This window comes from Miniopterus natalensis, chromosome 17, assembly GCF_054644295.1.
Source record: "Miniopterus natalensis isolate mMinNat1 chromosome 17, mMinNat1.hap1, whole genome shotgun sequence".
NCBI classification, from domain to species: domain Eukaryota; kingdom Metazoa; phylum Chordata; class Mammalia; order Chiroptera; family Miniopteridae; genus Miniopterus; species Miniopterus natalensis.
Genome location: NC_142097.1, coordinates 20,431,617 through 20,451,585, shown reverse-complemented (window position 1 = coordinate 20,451,585; position 19,969 = coordinate 20,431,617). Strand labels below are relative to the sequence as shown.

At 41.1% G+C, this 19,969-nt stretch overlaps 1 protein-coding gene across 1 annotated transcript in view; it reads left to right on the top strand.

Annotated features, from left to right (window-relative positions):
* The window catches only part of CCT6B (chaperonin containing TCP1 subunit 6B), a 35,301-nt gene extending 31,791 nt beyond the window's left edge, over nucleotides 1–3,510 (top strand). Inside the window, 4 exon segments of the mRNA XM_087826490.1 lie at nucleotides 239–341; nucleotides 1,642–1,714; nucleotides 2,455–2,512; nucleotides 2,515–3,510. Of these exon segments, the coding sequence (XP_087682616.1) occupies nucleotides 239–341; nucleotides 1,642–1,714; nucleotides 2,455–2,512; nucleotides 2,515–2,559 (279 nt within the window). The 3' untranslated portion in view covers nucleotides 2,560–3,510.
* Nucleotides 3,511–19,969: the final 16,459 nt, after the last annotated feature.

Below are 19,969 nucleotides of genomic sequence, written 5' to 3'. Positions count from 1 at the left end.
CTTAGAATTTAGTGTGCTGTACATAGGGAAAATGTTTAAGTAAATATAAAAAATGCTAGATACACAAAATAATCATTTGATTTAGATTAAGAATGAAATTCCTCAAAAGGAGATGATTACTATACCATGAATATGTTTTCACAAGACTAGAGAGCAGTGCTTTATTTTTTATATTTGATATTCACATATATATGAAGGTATTTCGCACATGTATTTATTATTATTTTTATTTCTCAAGGTTCTTGCTCAGAATTCTGGTTATGACCCACAGGAAACACTAGTAAAAGTTCAGGCGGAGCATTTAGAATCAAAACAACCTATTGGCATTGATTTGAATACAGGTAAGTAAGTGAAGAAAAATTAGCTGCCTAATAAAGAAAGAGGTTATATTATAGTAATCCAGAAGTTATAGTTAAGGGGGTGGAGGTTTGAGTGATTTTAATATTTAAATTTTAGGAGCCTTTTAGTTTACCTTTGAACTTCTTAAAGTAATCCATTCATTTAAAAAATAGTCACTGAGTGCTTGTTAATTTGACTCTTGGGATTCACACAAAACAAAACATAAAAATCTCTGTCCTTGTGAGCTTATGTTGTAGTGGGGAAGGATGGACAGTAAAAAATAACCTTAATAAATAAGTTATTTTTAAAAGTAATAAATTCTGTGAAAAAGTAGAAAAACAGTATAAGGATGATTGTGAATGCTAGCACAGGAGGGTGGGGAAGGGGTTTCAATTTAAAGAGGATGATCAGGGTAGGCCTCATTGAGAATACATCTATTGAAAAAAAAGAAGTGAGGAAGTTAGCCATGTGGGACACTGGGGAAAGAGTATCCTAGGCAGAGGGAATGGCCAGTGGAAAATCACTGTCTGATATTTTTGAGGAGGAGGAAGGAAGTGAGGGAGGTGGTGGAAGGTCAGATTATGTAGGGGCATATGGGTCAGTCTAAGGACTCTGACTTTAACTGTAGTGGAATAGGGAGCAATTTTGAGCAGAGCTGTGACATGGTCTAATTATGTTTAAAAGGATCACTGGCTACTCTGTGCAGAGGAATTAACTGAACAACTAGACGTGTGGAATTGCCATTGGAGAAGACTAGGCAGAGCAGGTTGTAGTGGGGGTGGTGGTGATCAGCATTGAGCTTTGGCAAAGGTAAGTGTGAAGTATCTAAAATAGATAGTTGAGTGTATGAGTCTGGAGCTCAAGAAAGAGGTCTGGGTTGGAGATAAAAGCTTGAGAGTCATCAGAGTGTATATGGTTTAAATCCAGGAGACTGGATTAGATCACCTAGAGTGAGCATAGAGAGAAGAGAAGAATCCCGGACTGAGCCTTTAGGTACTTCAACAGTAAGAGCTCGAGGAGGGAGAGGAAGACAGAACAGGAGCCACTAGTGCAAGAGAAAACACCAGGTGAGTGTGCTGTCCTGGAAGACAAGTGATGGAAGAATAGTCAGGAGGGTATGATTATGTGTGTTAAGTGCTGCTGATAGATGAGGCCTGAGAATCGACCATTGGATTTGACAGCATGTAGGTCATTGGTGACACTGACAATTCTGGTTTTGGTGGTATATTAAATATTGTTAGAATATACAACAGATATTAATATATCAACATTATAGTATTAAAATAGTTTTTTATTTTGCAGGTGAGCCAATGGTAGCAGCAGATGCAGGAATTTGGGATAATTATTGTGTGAAAAAACAACTTCTTCACTCTTGGTAAGTTTGTATTAATAAAAGGGAAAGACTTTGGGGGACATAATTGATAACAATTACTTTCTATTATTTTTGCCATCCTATAGTGGAAAAATGGTTAACTGTATGAAAAGGCATGGTATTCCTTATTAAGACTGGCTTTTGTCAATTTTCAGTCCCTCTAACATTTTAATTCTAGCAATGTAAGTTATAGGAAGTGTTAATCTTACTGTTTATTTGAGGGGGAAGGGAAGGAAAGGACTTTACTGTAATAGTACCATATGCATAGTAGGGAAAATCAAATGATGTGCTAAAAATAAGGTCCATTTGCCTGGCCGGTGTGGCTCAGTTGGTTGAGCATCATCCCATGTACCAAGTGGTCACGGTTCGATTACCAGCCAGGGCACATGCCTGGGTTGCAGGCGCTATCCCCCATAGGGAGGGTGCAGAAAGCAGCTGATTGATGTTTCTCTCTCACCAATGTTTCTATCTCTCTTCCTCTCCTTTCCTCTCTCTCTAAAATCAATAAAAACATAATTTTTTTTAAAAAAGAGGTTAATTTTGCTGGAAAATACAATCAGGCTTTCTACTTCATTAGCAAAAGAATTGAAATTATAATACAAGGGGGATGTTTGTATTTATAATCTCATAAAATGTCACACCAACATTGAAAAACAAAGTACCTTTAGTAGCTGAAGATTGCTAGGGGAAAAAGATGAGAGTGAGTTGGTAGGTTTTACTCACCCTGTCATCTTTTTCTTCAGTACAGTGATTGCTGCGAACATTCTCCTTGTTGATGAAATCATGCGAGCTGGTATGTCTTCTCTCAGAGGGTGATTGAGTTAAAAATCAGCTCTTCTAGAAGCTGAGATTTAGCACATTTTATATCCAACTACCATTATATATAGCCTGAGCCATTCTTAATTTTTACATAATAAATGCAGCTTATATTTGTTGGTCTTAGCAGTCTCAAAAATTATTTCATCGGTATAAAGAACACAAGAAATACTTTTACAACCAAGGAATAATAATGAAAATATTTTCCCCTGAGAGTTTTAACTCCTTACCTTTTATTGTTTGTGTGATATCATGATATAGTAAGATATATATTTGGTCTTTGTCCAGTTCCTGGCACAAGAGTTTATAAAACTTTTGTAATTTTCTGAGTAATAATATTCAATAGATCAGAGTTTTGGAGTAAGGAAAGCTTAATTGACCGAGATGGCCTAGCTCAAGGAGAAGGGAGAACTAACTCTCAAATCCATCTTATGAGAGTGGATTCAGGCATCTTTTATTGTTAAGGGAAGGGAGGAGGGGCGAGGCAAGGGGTGGGTGCAGCCTGTAGACGGGTAGGCATCCAAAGGGATCCAAGGAAGAATACAAAATTTCTCAGTCCCTTAGTTCCTGGTTGGTTGGTTGACACCCTCCCCCCCGTATGAGTCCAGTTATGGAGACTCCTGTGAATCTTTGAAAATCGGTCATTACTCTGACAAGGGGGCTGCTCAAGCCTCAAGCAGAATTTCTTTAGTTAATTAGCATATCTATACCAGGATTTATTAGCCCGTAGGCCATCAGAGAGAGGAAGCATTTCACTCTGTAAAAATTGAGAGGGTGATAAGAGGTGGATATTACAACATTTTTTTGTTGTAATATTTGGTCTTAGTTCTTAATTCCTGATGTAAGAGCTTCTAAGACCCTGGTATCTCTGGAATTAATAAGAGTGTCTTTTTGTATGCTAATGAGGTGACTCTTGATGGATCCCTAGATAGCTTCAGGATGGGGGCTGGTTGCCAGAGGAACCAAGGTGTGATTCCTCCAGGGAGGGGAGAGGGGCTGGAGATCGAGTTACTAATCAGTCATGCCTACATGATGAAGCCTCCATAAAAATTCCTAAACTATAGCGTTTAGAGAGCTTCCAGGTTGGTGAACATATCTATGTGACAGGAGGGTGGTGTGCTCCAACCTTCCTTGGACAGAAGCTCCTGCACTCAGGACCCTCCTGGACCTATGTACCTCTTCATCTGACTTTTTATTCATATCCTTTTTAATATCCATTATAATACACTGGTAAATGTAAGTTAAGTGTTACCCTGAGTTCTATGAGCTGTTATAGCAAGTTATTAATCATTGATGTTTCTATCTCTCTCTCTCCCTTCCTCTCTCTCAAGTCAGTAAAAACATATTAAAAATAAATAAATAAATAAAAAATCCAGATGAGTTAAAGGCCTAAATTTAAAAATTTAAAACTCATAAAATATAAGAAATATTTGTCAAAGTAGGAAAGACTATCTTGCAGAAGCACAAAAAACAACCTAAAAAGAAAAAATAATTCAGCATAAAAAAAATAATCTATCAAATTGTTCTTCATACTTTTCAAAAGGTAAAAAGCCTCATCTGGGAGAAAATAATGTGAAATATAGGTATATAGATACCTTATACCAATCAGAAAGACAAATCCAGTGGAATAAGGCAATAATATAAATAGGCAATTTTATAGAATTGAAAATGGCCAATAGATTTATGAAAATGTGTTCAATTTCAAGGCAGTTGCTATTAGATGATATGTAATTTTATATCCTTCAGATTGGCAAAAATTAAAAGTTTAAAAATACCAAGACTTGGCAAGATTATAGGGATATGGAACTATCATACATTGGAGAGGACAATGGAAACTGTTATAATCACTTAGTAAATATAAAGATGAAGAGCCCTAAACCCCAGCAATTCTACTTCTAGGTATAATCCCTAGAAATACTTTTACAAAGGTACTCAAGGAAACATATACACAGAAATTCAATGCTATGGTGTTTAAAGTGATTTAAAATTAGTTTTGGTCAAGATGGCAGCACAAGTAAACACGGCACTCGAATCCTCGCACAACCACATCAAAATTATGTTAGGGGCAGAAATATTAATAAGGATCAGAAATTTAGTTCGTTAAATTTGAAGTCTGTTAAATCGAGGTCCACGAAATTGATGGTTTACTCCTACTCATAAATATTTTATATCACTTCATTTATATCTTACTAAGTACCTTAGTTTCTTTTTATTAGTAAATGTTTTGTTTTTAATAAGGCTTAAACATTTCCTGTAAAAATGCATTACATCTTTGGTTAGATTTTTCCCTGTGTATCTTGATTTAGAAGCTATTATGAATAGGATTTTTTATAAACTTACATTTTTAAGTTATCTCTTGCTGTACTATAGACCCTCTGTGGAGTTCTATATATTGACTGTTGTATTCCACAACCTTGCTGAACTCTCTTATAGTGCAATAGTTTGTAGATTATTTTAGAATATTTGGGTTGATAATAGTTTAGTTCTTTTTTCTTTTCCAGTTCTTGTACTATCTCTATTATTATTATTATTATTATTATTATTTTTAAATTGATTTTTTAGAGAGAAAGGAAAGGGGGGGTGGGAGAGAGAGAGAGAAACATTGATGTAAGAGTGAAACATCCATCAGCTGCCTCCTGCATGAGCCCCAACCAGGGATCAAACCTGAAACGTGGGCATGTGCCCTGACTGGGTGATGCCCAACTAACTGAGCCACACTGGCCGGGGCTAGTTTCCTGTCTCATTGATTTTGCTAAGACTTTTTATATAATACTGAGTAGAAGCAATGATGGCAGTCACCTTTATCCTATTCTTGCCTTTAAAGGGAATGTTTCTAGTATTTTACTGTTGGTTTTTTTCTCTCTCTGAAATGTTGGCAGGTGGCTAGCTACATAAGGTTGTTTGCTTCTTTCTATTTCTGTTTTGCCAAGAGGTTTTTAAAAAAGTTATGATTGTTGAATTTTATCAAATGCTTTTCTGCATACATTGAGATTTTTTTCTTTAGTCTGTTATTGTAGTGACCTACTTCAATATTTTCTAATGTTCAACTATTCTTGCCTTCCTGAGATAAACCCTATTTGATTGTGATAGACCATATTTGATTTTGAGGTGCAGATTTTTCACATTTCTGTAATTAGAATATGTTTTGTAGTCAATGACATCTAATTGCTCTTGGTTGAATTTGGTCACCTGTAATTCCTTAGTGGTTTAGTCTACAACCATTTAAGGACCATTTAAAGAAGGACTGTGAATCTTGATTGTTACCTGAAAACTTCCTGTTGCTTATCTTCTGGTAAGTTAAAGAAAATTTCAGCATCCAAACTTTCAGAATGTGTGTCAGTGGCTTAGAGGAAAGTACCAGAGAGAATGGTTGAGACTCTTTTATGAACTGTTACACTACTGTCTCTTGATGGCAAGAGGAATATCAAAAACTATGTGTTGAAAAGTGATTCAGAAGAGTTGGGTTGTAAATGGGAAGATCTTATCTATTTATTTTGCTTATGTTTTTCTTGAATGCATAGGAATGATAGTTGATTAACAGTCTGTGTAAATAAGTCTAGAAAGCTCTGTCAGTAACTATAAAATAAAATGTATGCGTGATAAGAAACCATTATGTTATGGTTGAAGTGACAGCATTTTTCTTTTTCAGTATATAAAGTAATGATATATCTTATAATCAGTGACATTTTCAATTCGATGAAATATATTAACTTTTTTACATTGTTGGACTTGATGCTAGTTTTTTAAAATAATAATTTATTGATTTTTAGAGAGAGGAAGGGAGAGAGAGAAACATTGATGTGAAAGTGTAATATTGATCTGCTGCCTCCTGCATATCCCCTACCAGGGATCGAGCCCACAACCTGGGCACGTGCCCTGACCAGGAATTGATCCGGTAACCTTTCGGTGCACAGGACAATGTCCAACCAACTGAGCCACACCTGCCAGGGCGATGATAATTTTTTTCTTTTTATGCATTCATAAGTGGGATTGGCCTTACAATTTTACTTGTTCTGTTATCCTTGTGTAATTTTGGTAGCAGTGAAATCCTAGCCTTATAGAGTGAGGAATGAGTTGGGGAGTTAATCCTCTTTTTCTCTTCTTTGGAACAGTTTTGAGTCAGTAAGATGGAGAGTTATATCCTGCTTGACAGCTTCATCTTGGCCTAGTAGTTTTTTAAATGGGAGGGATAGATTTTTGACTGCTGATTCAGTTTTCTTCATTGCTTAGGTCTTGAGTTTTCTATTCCCTTTTGAGCCTGTTTTGATAATTTATATTTTTTAGAAGCCCTCTATCAAATGCTGCTTTTTCCCTTAAAATCAAAGTTTTGTATTGTAGTGATGCTGGCTCTTTTTGTACTGTGGGGCTGATGGGGTGGGGCTTGAGAGAGGATAATATTTTTCTAGTACATCTGTTTGCATCCTTTTATGTTTGTTTTTAGGTTTTACGTATGTCTCTAAAAACAGCCTATAGCTAGATTGCCTCCCACATGTGCCCCGACTGGGGATCGAACGTACAACCTTTTGGTGTATGGGATGACACTCCAACCAATTGAGCCACCCGGCTGGGGCCAGACCTACCTATTTTTAATGTAAATTGTTTAACTAATTTTCTCTCTCTTGGAGAGTAGCCAACTTTTAAGTATGTAAAAACTTCATGACAGCTCCCTTAAAAATAAAAAAGACTTTATCCTAAGTTTCATAAATCTCTCAGTTTCAGTTAAAGTATCATGAGCCAAGAATTGTTATCTCACTGTCTGCCATTCTCCGAACAGTTTGTTTCTTACCTGCCTTTTTAAATAGTCCTTTCTATAAAAATAACTATTTCTTTGAGATCACTTTATTGGTGCCATCACTGTTGTTTTATGTTTTGATCCTGTCTGGTAGTCATACATTACTACCCTTCCAGCCTCCCACAATACCACTACCATTTTGGGGTTTTGGCTCTTGAACATAATTCAGTTTAATATCGTTAAGTAATAAGGCTTGTAACAATCCATTCACTCTTCCTTTACAGCTGCCTATATAATTGTCAAAGAGATCTAGGGGAACAAGGATACAGTCATTAAGGACATCACCATTCACTATAAATAGTCTTGCTTTCCATATCCTGTTCTAGATAGAGGTCTTTAAGCTTATCAATGAGGAAATCAAGTGCCTCATGAATTATATTTAATCTTCAGTCATACTTTTCCTGGCCAGATGTTTAGGCTATATAGGAAAAGGTTGGAGATGGGAAACTGGAAGATCAGTGTTTTAGTGTTTAGAAGATCAGTGGGTTAGTCTTTTAGTGCAAAGAAAACTCCTATGCTGCTAAGCTATTTATGAAGGTTGCCTTCAACATAGATTTGATTGTTGATTCTTGACTCTACTGCTCTTTTTGGTTATTTAATAAATATTAGCCTTTCTTTAGAAAGGAGGCTTGAGAACCTGAGTTTGGAACATTTGCTGAGGGGCATATGTTTGAGGACAGAGAGAGAAGGGAAGTTCCAGGGTACAGATATTTCCGCAAAACCCACAGATGGTAAGAATGGTTTTCCCATGACCTGACTTGCCATCTTTTCCATGTTCAGCACAGTCCTTGACACTACAGAACTGAGCTGATGACAGCTACAATGAACAATGTCCACAGTCTCCTCCCTTCTGAGACTTTCTAAACATTTCTCCATTGCTTAGTCCAAGAATCAGCTGGCATAGCCCTGTGTCTGCTCATTGCCTCGACTAGAATGTAGCCAAGTGTCTTGTTGGACAAATAGCCTGTGGGCCTGAATCTGGCTCCTGTTCATGCCTTGGAGATTAATCTAGATGTGGAGGTTGAGTAACAGGTTTGGGCCATATGCTTGCCTGGCAGGTGCTTCACAAAAGCTCAAGTTTCATAAGGTAAGGCTTCGAAAGTAGTGAGCTTAAAATGATCTTTCCTGTTGCCTCTTGCTTCTGTAGCCCTGGAGCTATATACAAGGGCCAGTTTGTTATGTAGTGTTAGTGAGGGTGTTGTTGACATAGTGAGGCACCATTCGTTGTGTAGACTGTTCTATCCATTGTAGGATATTTAACATTCCTGGCACCTTGCACTAAAGGCTGGTACACCCTCGTTCCTTGTGACAGCAGGAATGCCGCTGCATTTCAAGATGTCTTCTGGAAGATGGGACTACTGGAGGAAACTTTATTCAGGAATCTACCCACTTGTTTGTATTACCTGGTTCTTCACTAAACTTCAGCCTCAAGAAGTATTCCATTCTACCTCACCCCCAATCCAGGTCATAGAATGTGATGGGCTCTTCTATGGGAAAAGAAACCTGTTCTGTCATGGAGTTGTCTTTGTGGAGTGGGGTTGTGCTGGCAGTTAAGAATGCTGGCTCTAGAACCACAGTGCATGGGATCATATGCCATCTCTGCCATCTATTAGCTGTGTGATCTGGGGCCAGCCTATCTTACGGGACAGTTAAGAGGATAAGTTAGTATGTGAAATTGCTTCACACAGTGCTTGGTCCATACTTTGTGCTTAACAAGCATTTAGCTATTACTGTTTTTATTACCATCAATGGTATGTGTCAGAGGTTAGGGGTACAGTCTGTGACATAAGTTGAGTAAAATCAGTTAGTGACGATAGCCAGGGAGCTAAGGAAGTGTCACCATTGCTTTGACTGTGGAATCAGCATTGTGTTGCCTGGAGGTAGATTGGACACTTGAGAATGTGCCAAAGAAGTGTGTGCTTTCCTGTCCCTCCCTCTGACATACTCTCAGTCTTTACCCCAGACTGTGACTGACGAAACTTGTGCAGTTTTGATGGGGCTGGGGGAGGTGGGGTAATGTTGCTGAAAAGCCACAAGGCTTGTAAAAGCCATTTTCCCTACAGTGCAGGGAAAATATTTCTGCTTAAGCACTGCATGACATGAACTGAAGGCCTTTTCTGTCACTCCGAATTAAACTCTCCAGATATGCAGGCTTGACCTTACATTACACATGGGTAAGCTAAAGGAGTGTGGTTTCAGGGCACTAAGAATGTCTGGACACTCAAATGCCCTCCCTCCTGTGGCCAAAATTCCAACGTAGTATTTAATTCTTTTGTATGAAACATTATTACTTTCTAGGATTTTGTTTTAAATGCAGGTGTGCAGAAAAGAGAACATAGAAGGCCTGACTCCTATCCTTTGAAAGGTCTGTTTACAAAGTTGGTCCTTGGTAGCATCTGGTAACTTGGAGTTTGGGAGTGTGGGAACATACCCTAACTAATAAAAGTGGCTCACTGTGTCTAAGCTAAGTTATCCACAATATGGTCTATACTAAATATTTGCTTTCCTTTTGGGAATCTGGAATTTGGGTACATATCAGGCATAGGGTACCTACGTGACCTGCCTCTCAATAAAAACCCTGCACACTGAGTCTCTAATGAGCTTCCTTGGTTGGCAATATTTCACACATGTCACAATTTGTTGCTGGGGTAATTAAGAGCATCCTATCTGACTCTATGGAGAGAAGGCCCTTGAAAAGTTGTACCCAGTTTCCTCTGGACTTAATCCTATGCACCTTTCCCATTGCTGATTTTGCTTTGAATCTTCTCTCTGTAGTAAATTATTGCCATGAGTATGACTATATGCCGAGTCCTTTGAGACTTCTAATGAATCATCGAACCTGGGGTAGTCTTGGGGACCTCCAACACAGCAATAGTCTTGACATCACAAGAAAACTACAGAATAATATCTAAGCAAAAATCCTCAATAAAATATTAGCAAGCAGAATCCAGTGTCATAGAAAAAAGATTATACGCTATGACCAAGTAGGACTTATTTCAGAAATGAAAGGTTGTTTTAACATCCAAAAATCAATTAATGTAATATGCCATATTAGTATAATAAAGGACAAAACCCACACAATCATCTTATATACACACAAATCATTTACAAAATTCACGATACAGTTCAATAAACTTAGAGTAGAAGGAAGCTTCCTTAACCTGATAAAAGGCTTCTACAAAAACCCCACAGGAAACATCGTACTTAATGGTGAAAGCCTGGATACTTTCCCTGTAAGACCAGGAACAAAGCAAGAATGTTTAATCTCTCCTCTGTTTCAACATAGTACTAGAGGTTTTAGCTACTGCTGTCAGATGATAAAAGGAAATAAAAAGTATCCATATTGGAAAGGAAGAAGTAAAACTGTATTTACAAACACCATTATCTGGTATCTAGAAAATTCTAAGGAATTAATAAACACAAATTTCCCCCAGAAAAGAGTACATTGTGAAGTCTGCATGAGAATGAGTTTCAGGGACTTTCTTCTGGGAGCCCTGAGAGAGCCTGGCACCTTGGGACTTGGACAGAGGAGATGTTAAATGGGAAATTAAAAATCTGTCTGCCGCCTGGTGTGTGGTTAATTTATCTGCTAGAGACAATCTGCTCTGATGTGTGTCCCTAAGATAAAGAACAGGATGTAGATGTTGGCTGTTTTAAATTCTCCTGAAATGCCTGTTCCTTCTCATGAATTACTGAGAGTAAACATTCTTACCAAAAGGATGGGAGGAGCAGGAATTTTGGAATTAGATTCAAGTTTTAATCCTGCTTCTTCCTCTTGGCTGTGGAGTTTTGGGCAACCTCTTACCCTCAATGTCCAAATTGAGGTGAGATGGTAATAACTACTGTATCTATTAAGACAAGCATTTGACTGCTAGTGACTGAGATCAGGAATAAGTGAAGCAGTATAGAGGTTTATTTCTTGTTCATGTTTAGAGGCAGGGAGATCAGGATTTCTCCTATCATTTGGGACCCTGGATCCTAAGTTTTTTTGTTCTACTATTGTGAGTACCTGATTTTCATTCTCAGAGTCACCTTTATGATCCATGATGTCTGTTGGAACTTCAGCCATGTGTCTGAGTGCCAAGCAGCAGAAAGGGAGAAAGGGCCCAAAGGGCCCACCTCAGGAGTCTCTTCCTTTTATGTAGCTTTTCCAGAAGTCCCACACAATGACTTCCTCTACATTTTGTTAGCTTAATCTTCTGGCTACACCTAATTGCAACAGAGGCTTTAAAATGTAGTCTTTAGTTAGGCTCATTGGCACTCAAGATAAAATCAGGATTCTCATGCTGCGAGGGTAGGGAATCAAGACAGGCAAAGCAATCTCAGCCACATTACCCTGCTGAGCTGATGGGAGAGCCTGGTGATGCAGTGCATGAAAATGCCAAGCACAGGGCAGGAGCTCAGGAGTCTCCTTCCACACCCCTCCCACCAGCTCTGTCACATTCTTTTTCTTTTTAAATCCTCATCTGAGGATAAATTTATTGATTTTAGGGAGAGAAAGGGTGGGGGCGGGGGGAGAAAGAAATATCAATGCAGGAGAGAGAAACATTGATCATTGCCTCCCATACTGCACCCGGACCCGGCGATCAAACTCACAGCCTAGGTATGTGCTCTGACTGGGAATCAAACCAGCAACCTTTCGTTGTACAGGATGACGCTCAAACCAACCGAGCCACCCAGCCAGGGCTCTCTCACATTCTTTAATCAGGAGTAAGATGAATGGTCCTTATGGGGCTGAGTATAGGGTATAGGTGATGGGGGCACTAACCAAGGGATCCTTCCAAGCTAGTGTCTTTCCCATGCTTGAATACTTGGTTCAGTGCCTGCCACTTCATAGGTGCCCATAAGTGCTTTTTGGATGAATGAAAAAGCATGGGATTCGGAGTCAGGCAGACCTTGTATTGGAATCTTGTCTTTGCCACTTGCTAGTAAGGTTACTCTACCCCTTGAGTCTCACTGGTTAATAAATTGGGGGCGATGATAGTACCTTCTTTATAGTCATTGAAAGATCAAATAGGAGGTCACTTTGTAAACTTCCCAAGTACCAAATGGATAATGTCACCATTGAATTGTATGGAGAGAAAAATAGTATGAAAGGCAAAATTTGTTCCCTGAGGTTCCTTCCCCCTTGCTGTCTGCTGCAAGGAACCTTTGTCAGGTTCCTTTCCCAACATCCTATGTAGCTATGAACATGGACTCCGTAGCCAGCCTGCCTCGTTTGAGTCTCAGCTCTGTCACTTAACTGGTTGGCTCTTTAAGTAACTTACCTACCTGTTCTGTATCTCAGTTTCCTCATTTATAAAATGGGGATCACAATAGTACCTACCTCATAGGGTTGTTGGGAAGATGAAGAGACAATGTAAAGTTTTAAGAACAGTGTCTGGCACATGGTGCTAGTGGCTATTATTATTTGACATTCTCTCTGCCTACTTTTTCTACATTTTAGTTCCTTTCTCCTTCCCCACTGAAATTCACATCCTCTTGTCTCTCATGAACAATGAAGCCCCTCCTCAGTCCCTGCAGCCATCCATTCAGCCTTCTCTCACCCGTTTTTGGTGACACTCAGTGGATGACAAATAGCTAGCTACCCCACTGTCCTCATAGAACCTTAAGCAGAAGCAGAGCATGGGCCTGAGAGTTGGGGGTTGCTGTGGTGGGAATGGGACGACAGCTCCTGTCAGAAGGGTCTCCTATATCTCTGGTCCCACCCATCTCAATGGCCTAAGAGGCCCTCCATTACATTCCTCACTCCATCGCTGTTAAGCTTGTTTCTCTCTTGGGGATTTTGCTTTTCCCAGCCTAGAACACTCCCCAGATTCTTGCATGGCTTACTTGCTCAATTTACATTTTCCTTTTTAAAAATTACCCTGCCACATTCTGTATTCTCTGCTTTATTTTTCTTCAGACCGCTTATCACCACCTGAGATTTAAAAAATAAAATTCGGATTTAATTGTTCATCTCCCTGAACTAAAATGGAGGATGCTTTCTGTCCCCAGTTGAATCCTCAGTGTGTAAAATAGTCCCTGGCATGTGGTAGGTTCTCTAGGAGCTTTTGTTGATTGAGTGACTGACTATTGAACTTGGGACACTTTCTCTGACCATTTTCCCCTTACTTAGCCCAACAGGTGGGGGTGAACTCTGGGGTGGGATAGGGTAGGGGAGGCTGGTTGTCACCTGGTGGGCTTCAACAGTGAGGCTTGGGATGCTGTCCTGGGACCCTCTCTTGTTCTGGGATCCCTACTTTCTCCTCTCCTGGCCCCGGGTTAGGGTTAGGGTCTGCTCAGGTAATTAAAGACAGTTATAATCAGTTTACAAAGCAACTTCATATACATTGTCTCCTTAATTTTTCAGTGGTCATACTTAATTCAGGGAGGCAGAGTCTACTTTATTCTAACTCTAGCAGGTAAAATTGGTCACTTTGTGACTCTGGGAGGTAGTGAAGCCTCTGGCTTTGGAGACCAGGCCACCTCTTGGTGGGAGAGTTTTGGTAGGTGTTCAAGCCCTGGTGATTGAATTACATGGCTTTATGATCCTTTCAAGCCTACAGGTTTATGATTCTTCAATCCTTATCTTCCCCACGAGAATACTAAGGCTCAGGGACATTGAAAGACTTGCTCAAGGTGGAGATGTGGGGAAAGGAGGCATTTGGATATGAGAGGCATAAAATATCCTAAAGCAAGGTCTGCAGATACCCTTAGACCCATCTGATGGTACAGAGCAGCTTGCCCTTCCACACTCCTTCCTTTCCCACATGGTGGTACAGGGCTCAGAATCCAGGATACAAGCTATCTCATCCTCAGGGCTGGTCCATGTGCTGCCTATCAGGCTGGCCATGGAGGAGACAGGGCTGAAGGGCTCCTTTTTCCAACTCAGGTACCATCTCCTGGCCCAGAGCTGCTCAGGGCCAGGCCCGCTCTACCCCTTCCCAGCCTTTTCATTTTGCTGCAGGCTATTAAGGGCCCCCATCTGCACCTCTCTCATTAATTAAAAATGCCACAAACCATCTGTTTGAGAGGAAGCTTCAGAGAGGGGGCTGCTTGCCTGAGGCAGCATTCTTTCATACTTCTCAACTTTAATTGAAAACTCATTTTTAGAATAAAACCCCGGCCCATAAACCCTTCTTGCTGCTGGTGGCAGTGAGCATAGAGAGGGTGAGCCTAGTGAGCCCGTAGGTGACCAAGGCTCTGGAGTTGGACAGTGCTGTTGGGCAGAATTTAGGAGGATTACTTTAGCCAGCTTGTCAGAGAGGGTGAAGACACAGAGACTGCAGTGCATAGGGGGAAAGAGGAGCAAATATGGAAGCTGGCAGCTGGAGGGACAAGGGCAGAGATGCAGGGGTGGCCCAGCATAGAGGAATACGCCTTAGGCATGGGGGGAGCCAGGAGGCCCAACTTGTCTCCTACCTCTGTGCTGACTTGGTGTGGGCCAGGGCAACTCCCCCAAGTCAGTTACTTCCCCTCCCTGGGATACTGGAGTCAGGATGGTTCCTTTCTGCAGTGGATGAGATGGTTTAGAGATGGGAATATACTTGAGGATCTAGGCCCACTACTGAGGGCCCCTCTACAGGAAGTGGGGCAGACCCTTTGCCTTCATTCTGGCTCTACCCTGGGTCTTCTTTCCCACTGTCACTGCCCTGCCCATATCCCTGGGAATATTTTAGAAGTTTTGTGGTTGCTGTCACTTATGAGATGGGGGCAGGAGGTGGTGGAAATTTCAGTCAAGGCCTGGCACCCTGGATACTCTACCCCATGTCTGGATTTCTTGGAGATGGGTAGGACAGCTCCATGGCAACTGAAAAGATGGCAGTCCTCCCCCATCATTGAGCAAAAGGCCTTCAGTTTCACTAATGACCCACTTTTCAACTACTACTTCACAAGTACAGAACAGCAAGTGTCATCCCCATTTCCCCAGTTTCCAGAGGAGGAAACTGAAGGCTAGAATAGAAGGTGATTTGCCCATCCATGCTCATACAGTAATTAGAGCCAGAGCTGTCCAGAACCCAGGCCTCTGGCACGAAGGCCAATTCTCTTTCTGCTCCATCTCACTGCCTCTTCTGGTTCTCTCCCTCCTCTGGGTCATGGGGCAGAGGGGATGATGGAGGCAGGGCCAGTGTACTCTGAACCCCGATACCAAGCTGACCCAGCCCACAGAGCACTGCTTGCCTTTGATTCTCCTGAGGGTGATTGTAGGCCAGCCAGAAGCGGCTAATTGATCTGTTCTCACTGCCTACTGCAGAGTCTCCTATAGGTCCTCAATTATGTGTATTAAATGAAGAGGTGAGTGAATGAATGGATGAGAGAAAGAAGGAAGGAGGGAAGCTTGTCACCTTTAAGGTGAGCCATTCTGCCAGCCTCTGAGACTCAGAAATCAGAGCGATTCAATCCAGGAGAAACCATCCAGTGACTCTAGACTAGCCCCACCTGCTCATTTAAAAGAAGAGGCCCAGCCCGGCCTGGCGTGGCTCAGCGGTTGAGCGTCGACCTAGGATCCAGGTGACTGGGGTTCGATTCCCGGCCAGGGCACATGCCCGGGTTGCGGGCTTGATCAATGACTCTCTCATCATTGATGTTTCTATCTCTCTCTCTCCCTCTCCTTTCCTCCCTCTGAAATCAATAAAGATATATTTAAAAAAACAAACAAAAAAAAAAGAGGCCCAGACAGGAAGTGACAGGCCTGAGGTCACAAGCCCACTGTAGGAGAACCAGGCCTGCAACCCAAGTCTCCTGACTCCTACTCTTTCCTGGGCAGGGATCAAGGATAGGAGGATCTGAGCTACTTAGAATGGGCTTCACGTCAAGTCACGCCAGCCTCTCTCCACCTAATCTCCCCAAATCAATTTGCAAAACTTCCATTAATACTGTCAGGAAATCTGCAAGCTGTTTAAAGCCAGGACACCACAGTAACTGCCTGCATAATGGCTACCTGGGGGAAGACAGACATTAACGGCATAATTAAAGATTAGCGTGGCCTTGGGCAGTTCAACAAAATTTACTTTTCTCAGCAGCTGGTGGTGGAAGAACTTCAAACTGTGGAAGAGCCTCACACTCACTAAGGGCTGGGCCAGGTGGCTTTGCACCTCTTAACACTCTGCTTGTCCCCAGGATGCTGGGGTTTTCTTGGGGAGAGGGACAATGGAGCAGCAACTTGTTTGCCAGGTAGAGTGAATCTGATCCAAAGTAATACTGTAGAACAGGGCTTCTCAAACTCTGGTGGGCAGCCACACCACCTGTGGGTATTTTCTGAATGCTGGTTTTGATTTAGAAAGGCTGGGGTGGGGCCTGAGTCTCTGCATGTCTAACAAGCTCCTAGGTGATACCCATGCTGCTAGTTCTTAGAACACACAGTGAGTAGCAAAGCTGTAGAAGTCTGGAGATGAGAACAGGAGCTGTGGCTCAGACACTAATGAATACAGGAGAAGAGGTTCACCAGCATGCTGTTTCCATGGTGTTTCCAAACCAGCCTTATATGGAGCTCTTTCTTTTGTGGGTATTTGTGGCACAGGGATTAAGACAGATGGCTCTGAAATTTCAGCTGCCCAGTTCAGATTCCTGGCTTCAGCATTCAGTGCCCAGAGAAGAAGGTAATCCTAGTACCTACTTGATAGAGTTATTGTAAGGTCTCAATGAGATCATTCATTTAAAGCATTAGCTTTGAGAATGTAGGAAGTGCCCTGTGTCAAGACAGTTTATATGCACAGAAAAATATTCAGAAGATTCTTTGTTTTTTGAAAGGAATATTGAATTTATTAAAATTATACATTTTATGAAAATCTAGTTCTTAAGTTTTAAGACTTAGCTTATAATTTTTCTTTTTATAAGTCCACCAAAATTTAGCAGTATATTAGGGGATTTTTGTTCCATTTACAAAGCTAATCAAACACCTTCAAATATTTAAATGTCATTTGAGCTCTGGCCAGGTGGCTCAGTTGGTTGGAGCATTGTCCCATACACCAAAAGGTTGTGGGTTTGATTTCTGATCAGGGCACATACCTAGGTTACAGTCGAGGTGCATACAGGAGGCAACTGATCAATGTTTCTCTCACAGCGATGCTTCTCATTCTCTCCCTTCCTCTTGTTCTAAAAACCAATAAAACATATCCTCAGGTGAGGATTAAAAAAATGTGTAAAAAAAATTAAATGGCATTTGATAAATTTAATGTATTTTATTTTAGTTTTAAGAACTATGCTTCATTCCTAACTGATAAACTTTCCCAACTAAGTAAGTACTTCTTATAAATCCAAGAGAATCTTAAGTTATCTTAAATGTTCTAACAGTATATGAATTTAATATGACCTTTTCAACTTAAAATCACAAATCTAACTCAATTATTAAATTGCATTTTAGATTGGAACTAAAGGCTGACTTGCTACTCAAACATGCCAGATTCTCAAACCTTACAAATATGTAAGGTACCAATATGCACAGAGCCTTTAACATCTAAAATCTTTCATCCTTTGTGTTTCAGTTTCTCAAACATTTCTACATATTTGAGGGTGAAAGGTCTTCACCAACTAAGGAAATAATTATACCTTCCCAAGTAGTTTTGGGGGTCACTTTCTCAGACAGTTGAGAATAGGCCACAGTGGTTCTCTGTCATAGTTTGGCTTTACTTTTTGGTCACAACTCCCAGGGTACTCTGATCAGTCAGTGTTATTATTATTGACACTGATCATCTTAAAATGAAGATGAAATGATTCTCTGCACACTCCTGGGATATCCAGGAGAATGCCACATGGTGACCCCCAGGCTTCTCAGATCCTGAAGACCTCTGGTTACTCCTTTTCTGGACATTTATGGTACAGAAGAATGAGCAATGGCTCAGGTCAGGTCAGAGACCTTGGGCAAGTAGTGTCACCTCTCTGAGCCTAGTTTCCTCATCTGTGTAATGGGGATTGTAGTATTTCTCCTGATAGGGTTGTCAGAAGGAGCCTATGAGATAGACGATATATCATAGCACCTGGTACATTGTAAGTGCTACCAAAAGTTATGTCCTTGTTATTTTTCCTTCAATTTATTTTCAGAATAGCAGCTGATTACTTTATATCTGTATCTATATCTATCTATATTTATATCTATATCACCTATATATCTATATATCATCTATATATCTCTATCTCATCTCTGTATATCTACATCTACATCTATCATCTGTATCTATCTATAGCTATCTATCCATAATTACAGGGTAAGAGCAAATCTAAGGCAACAGACTAGATTTTCTTTAAAAAACTAACCATGTCTACTATATCCTATGGTTGTCTGACTGAGTGAGAATGTCTCCCGAGGGCAGGGGCTCTCTCAGCACAGACCTTGAAATGTGTGTAGATTGGTCCGGGTCTCCTGGGGTTGTAGCTGTCTGCTTTTTAGGGAGCCATGGCCATTTGTCCACAGCCTTCCTTAACCCCACCTTGGGCCCAGTCCACCCTCTCTGGGAAGAAACTGGCATCCCTAGGGTCATAAAAAGAGCATTGATTTCAGAGGCAGATAAACTTGAGCTTGAATTCCAGCTCTGCCATTGACTGGCTGTGGAGACTCAGGCAAGCTATTTCACCCCCCTGGGCCTCTATTTCGTCATCTGCAGAGTGGGGATGCTAAGCTAATCTCTGTTTCACAGGGATGGCACGAGATTAAATAAAATGATGGGTGCAGTAGCACTTTGTGAACTGTAAAGCCCTATACACATTTATTATAAGGACCATTGCAGTATTAGAATGCCATTATTAAAATGACTTTTTCCCAGACAGTAACGGGATGAAGGCCTGGGCAGGGGGTGGGAGCGAGGGGGAATGGATCAATTGGGGGGAAAAATGGGACACCTGTAATACTTTCAACAATAAAGATAAAAATAAATAAGTAAATAAAATGACTTTTTCCTCCTTATGTCACCTGCCTGCTGAATTCTTGAGGGCCAGGTCAAATGCCCCATCCACTGCAAAACCTCCCATAGCCAGAGTGAAGTCTTCTCTTGTCCTTGCTTTCTCAGAGCCCAGAACTTTTCCCCTATCAGAGTTTGTGGAATGCTGTTAGTGCCCCCCATCACATGGTGAATACTGGACTGTGTCCCTTTTTTGTCTGACATTCAGTAGGGCCTGCCTCAACAGATACTAGTTGAGTGACAGAATGATTAACTCACTAAGGGCATAGAAGAGCAAGCTGTGCCCTATCCCCTCCAAGAATTTCATTTCCAGCCGTCTTCCCCTCTGAGTCTCTTCCTGGACTCCACTCACCCTCCCACTGCCCCTCCCTGCCCTTCTCCCTCCCTCCTCATTTCACGCATGGAACTAGATGTGGAGCTTCTGTTCCATGCCTGAAGGATTAAATGCAGTGATGAGAAATGTGTTTTCTTATTGTTTTAGGAAGCCGAGCAGGGCGGGGGCGAGGGAGGAAGAAATTGAATCAGAGGCAACAATTTATCTTGTGCTAAAGGGACTACAAGGATTCCAGGAAGCCATGCTCTTACTTCGCACCCCTCCCTGTGCTGACCCCTCCTTTATTGGGGAGATAATTAGCTGGGACAGCTGGCAGCCCACATGTGCCTGCCTTTGTACGTGAGTGAGGGGAGGGGGCTTGATGGCCTTAAATGGAATCCCCTGGTTCTTGTCATTGTAGACGCATGCAGGGGGACTTCACTTCACCTTCCCTGCAATCA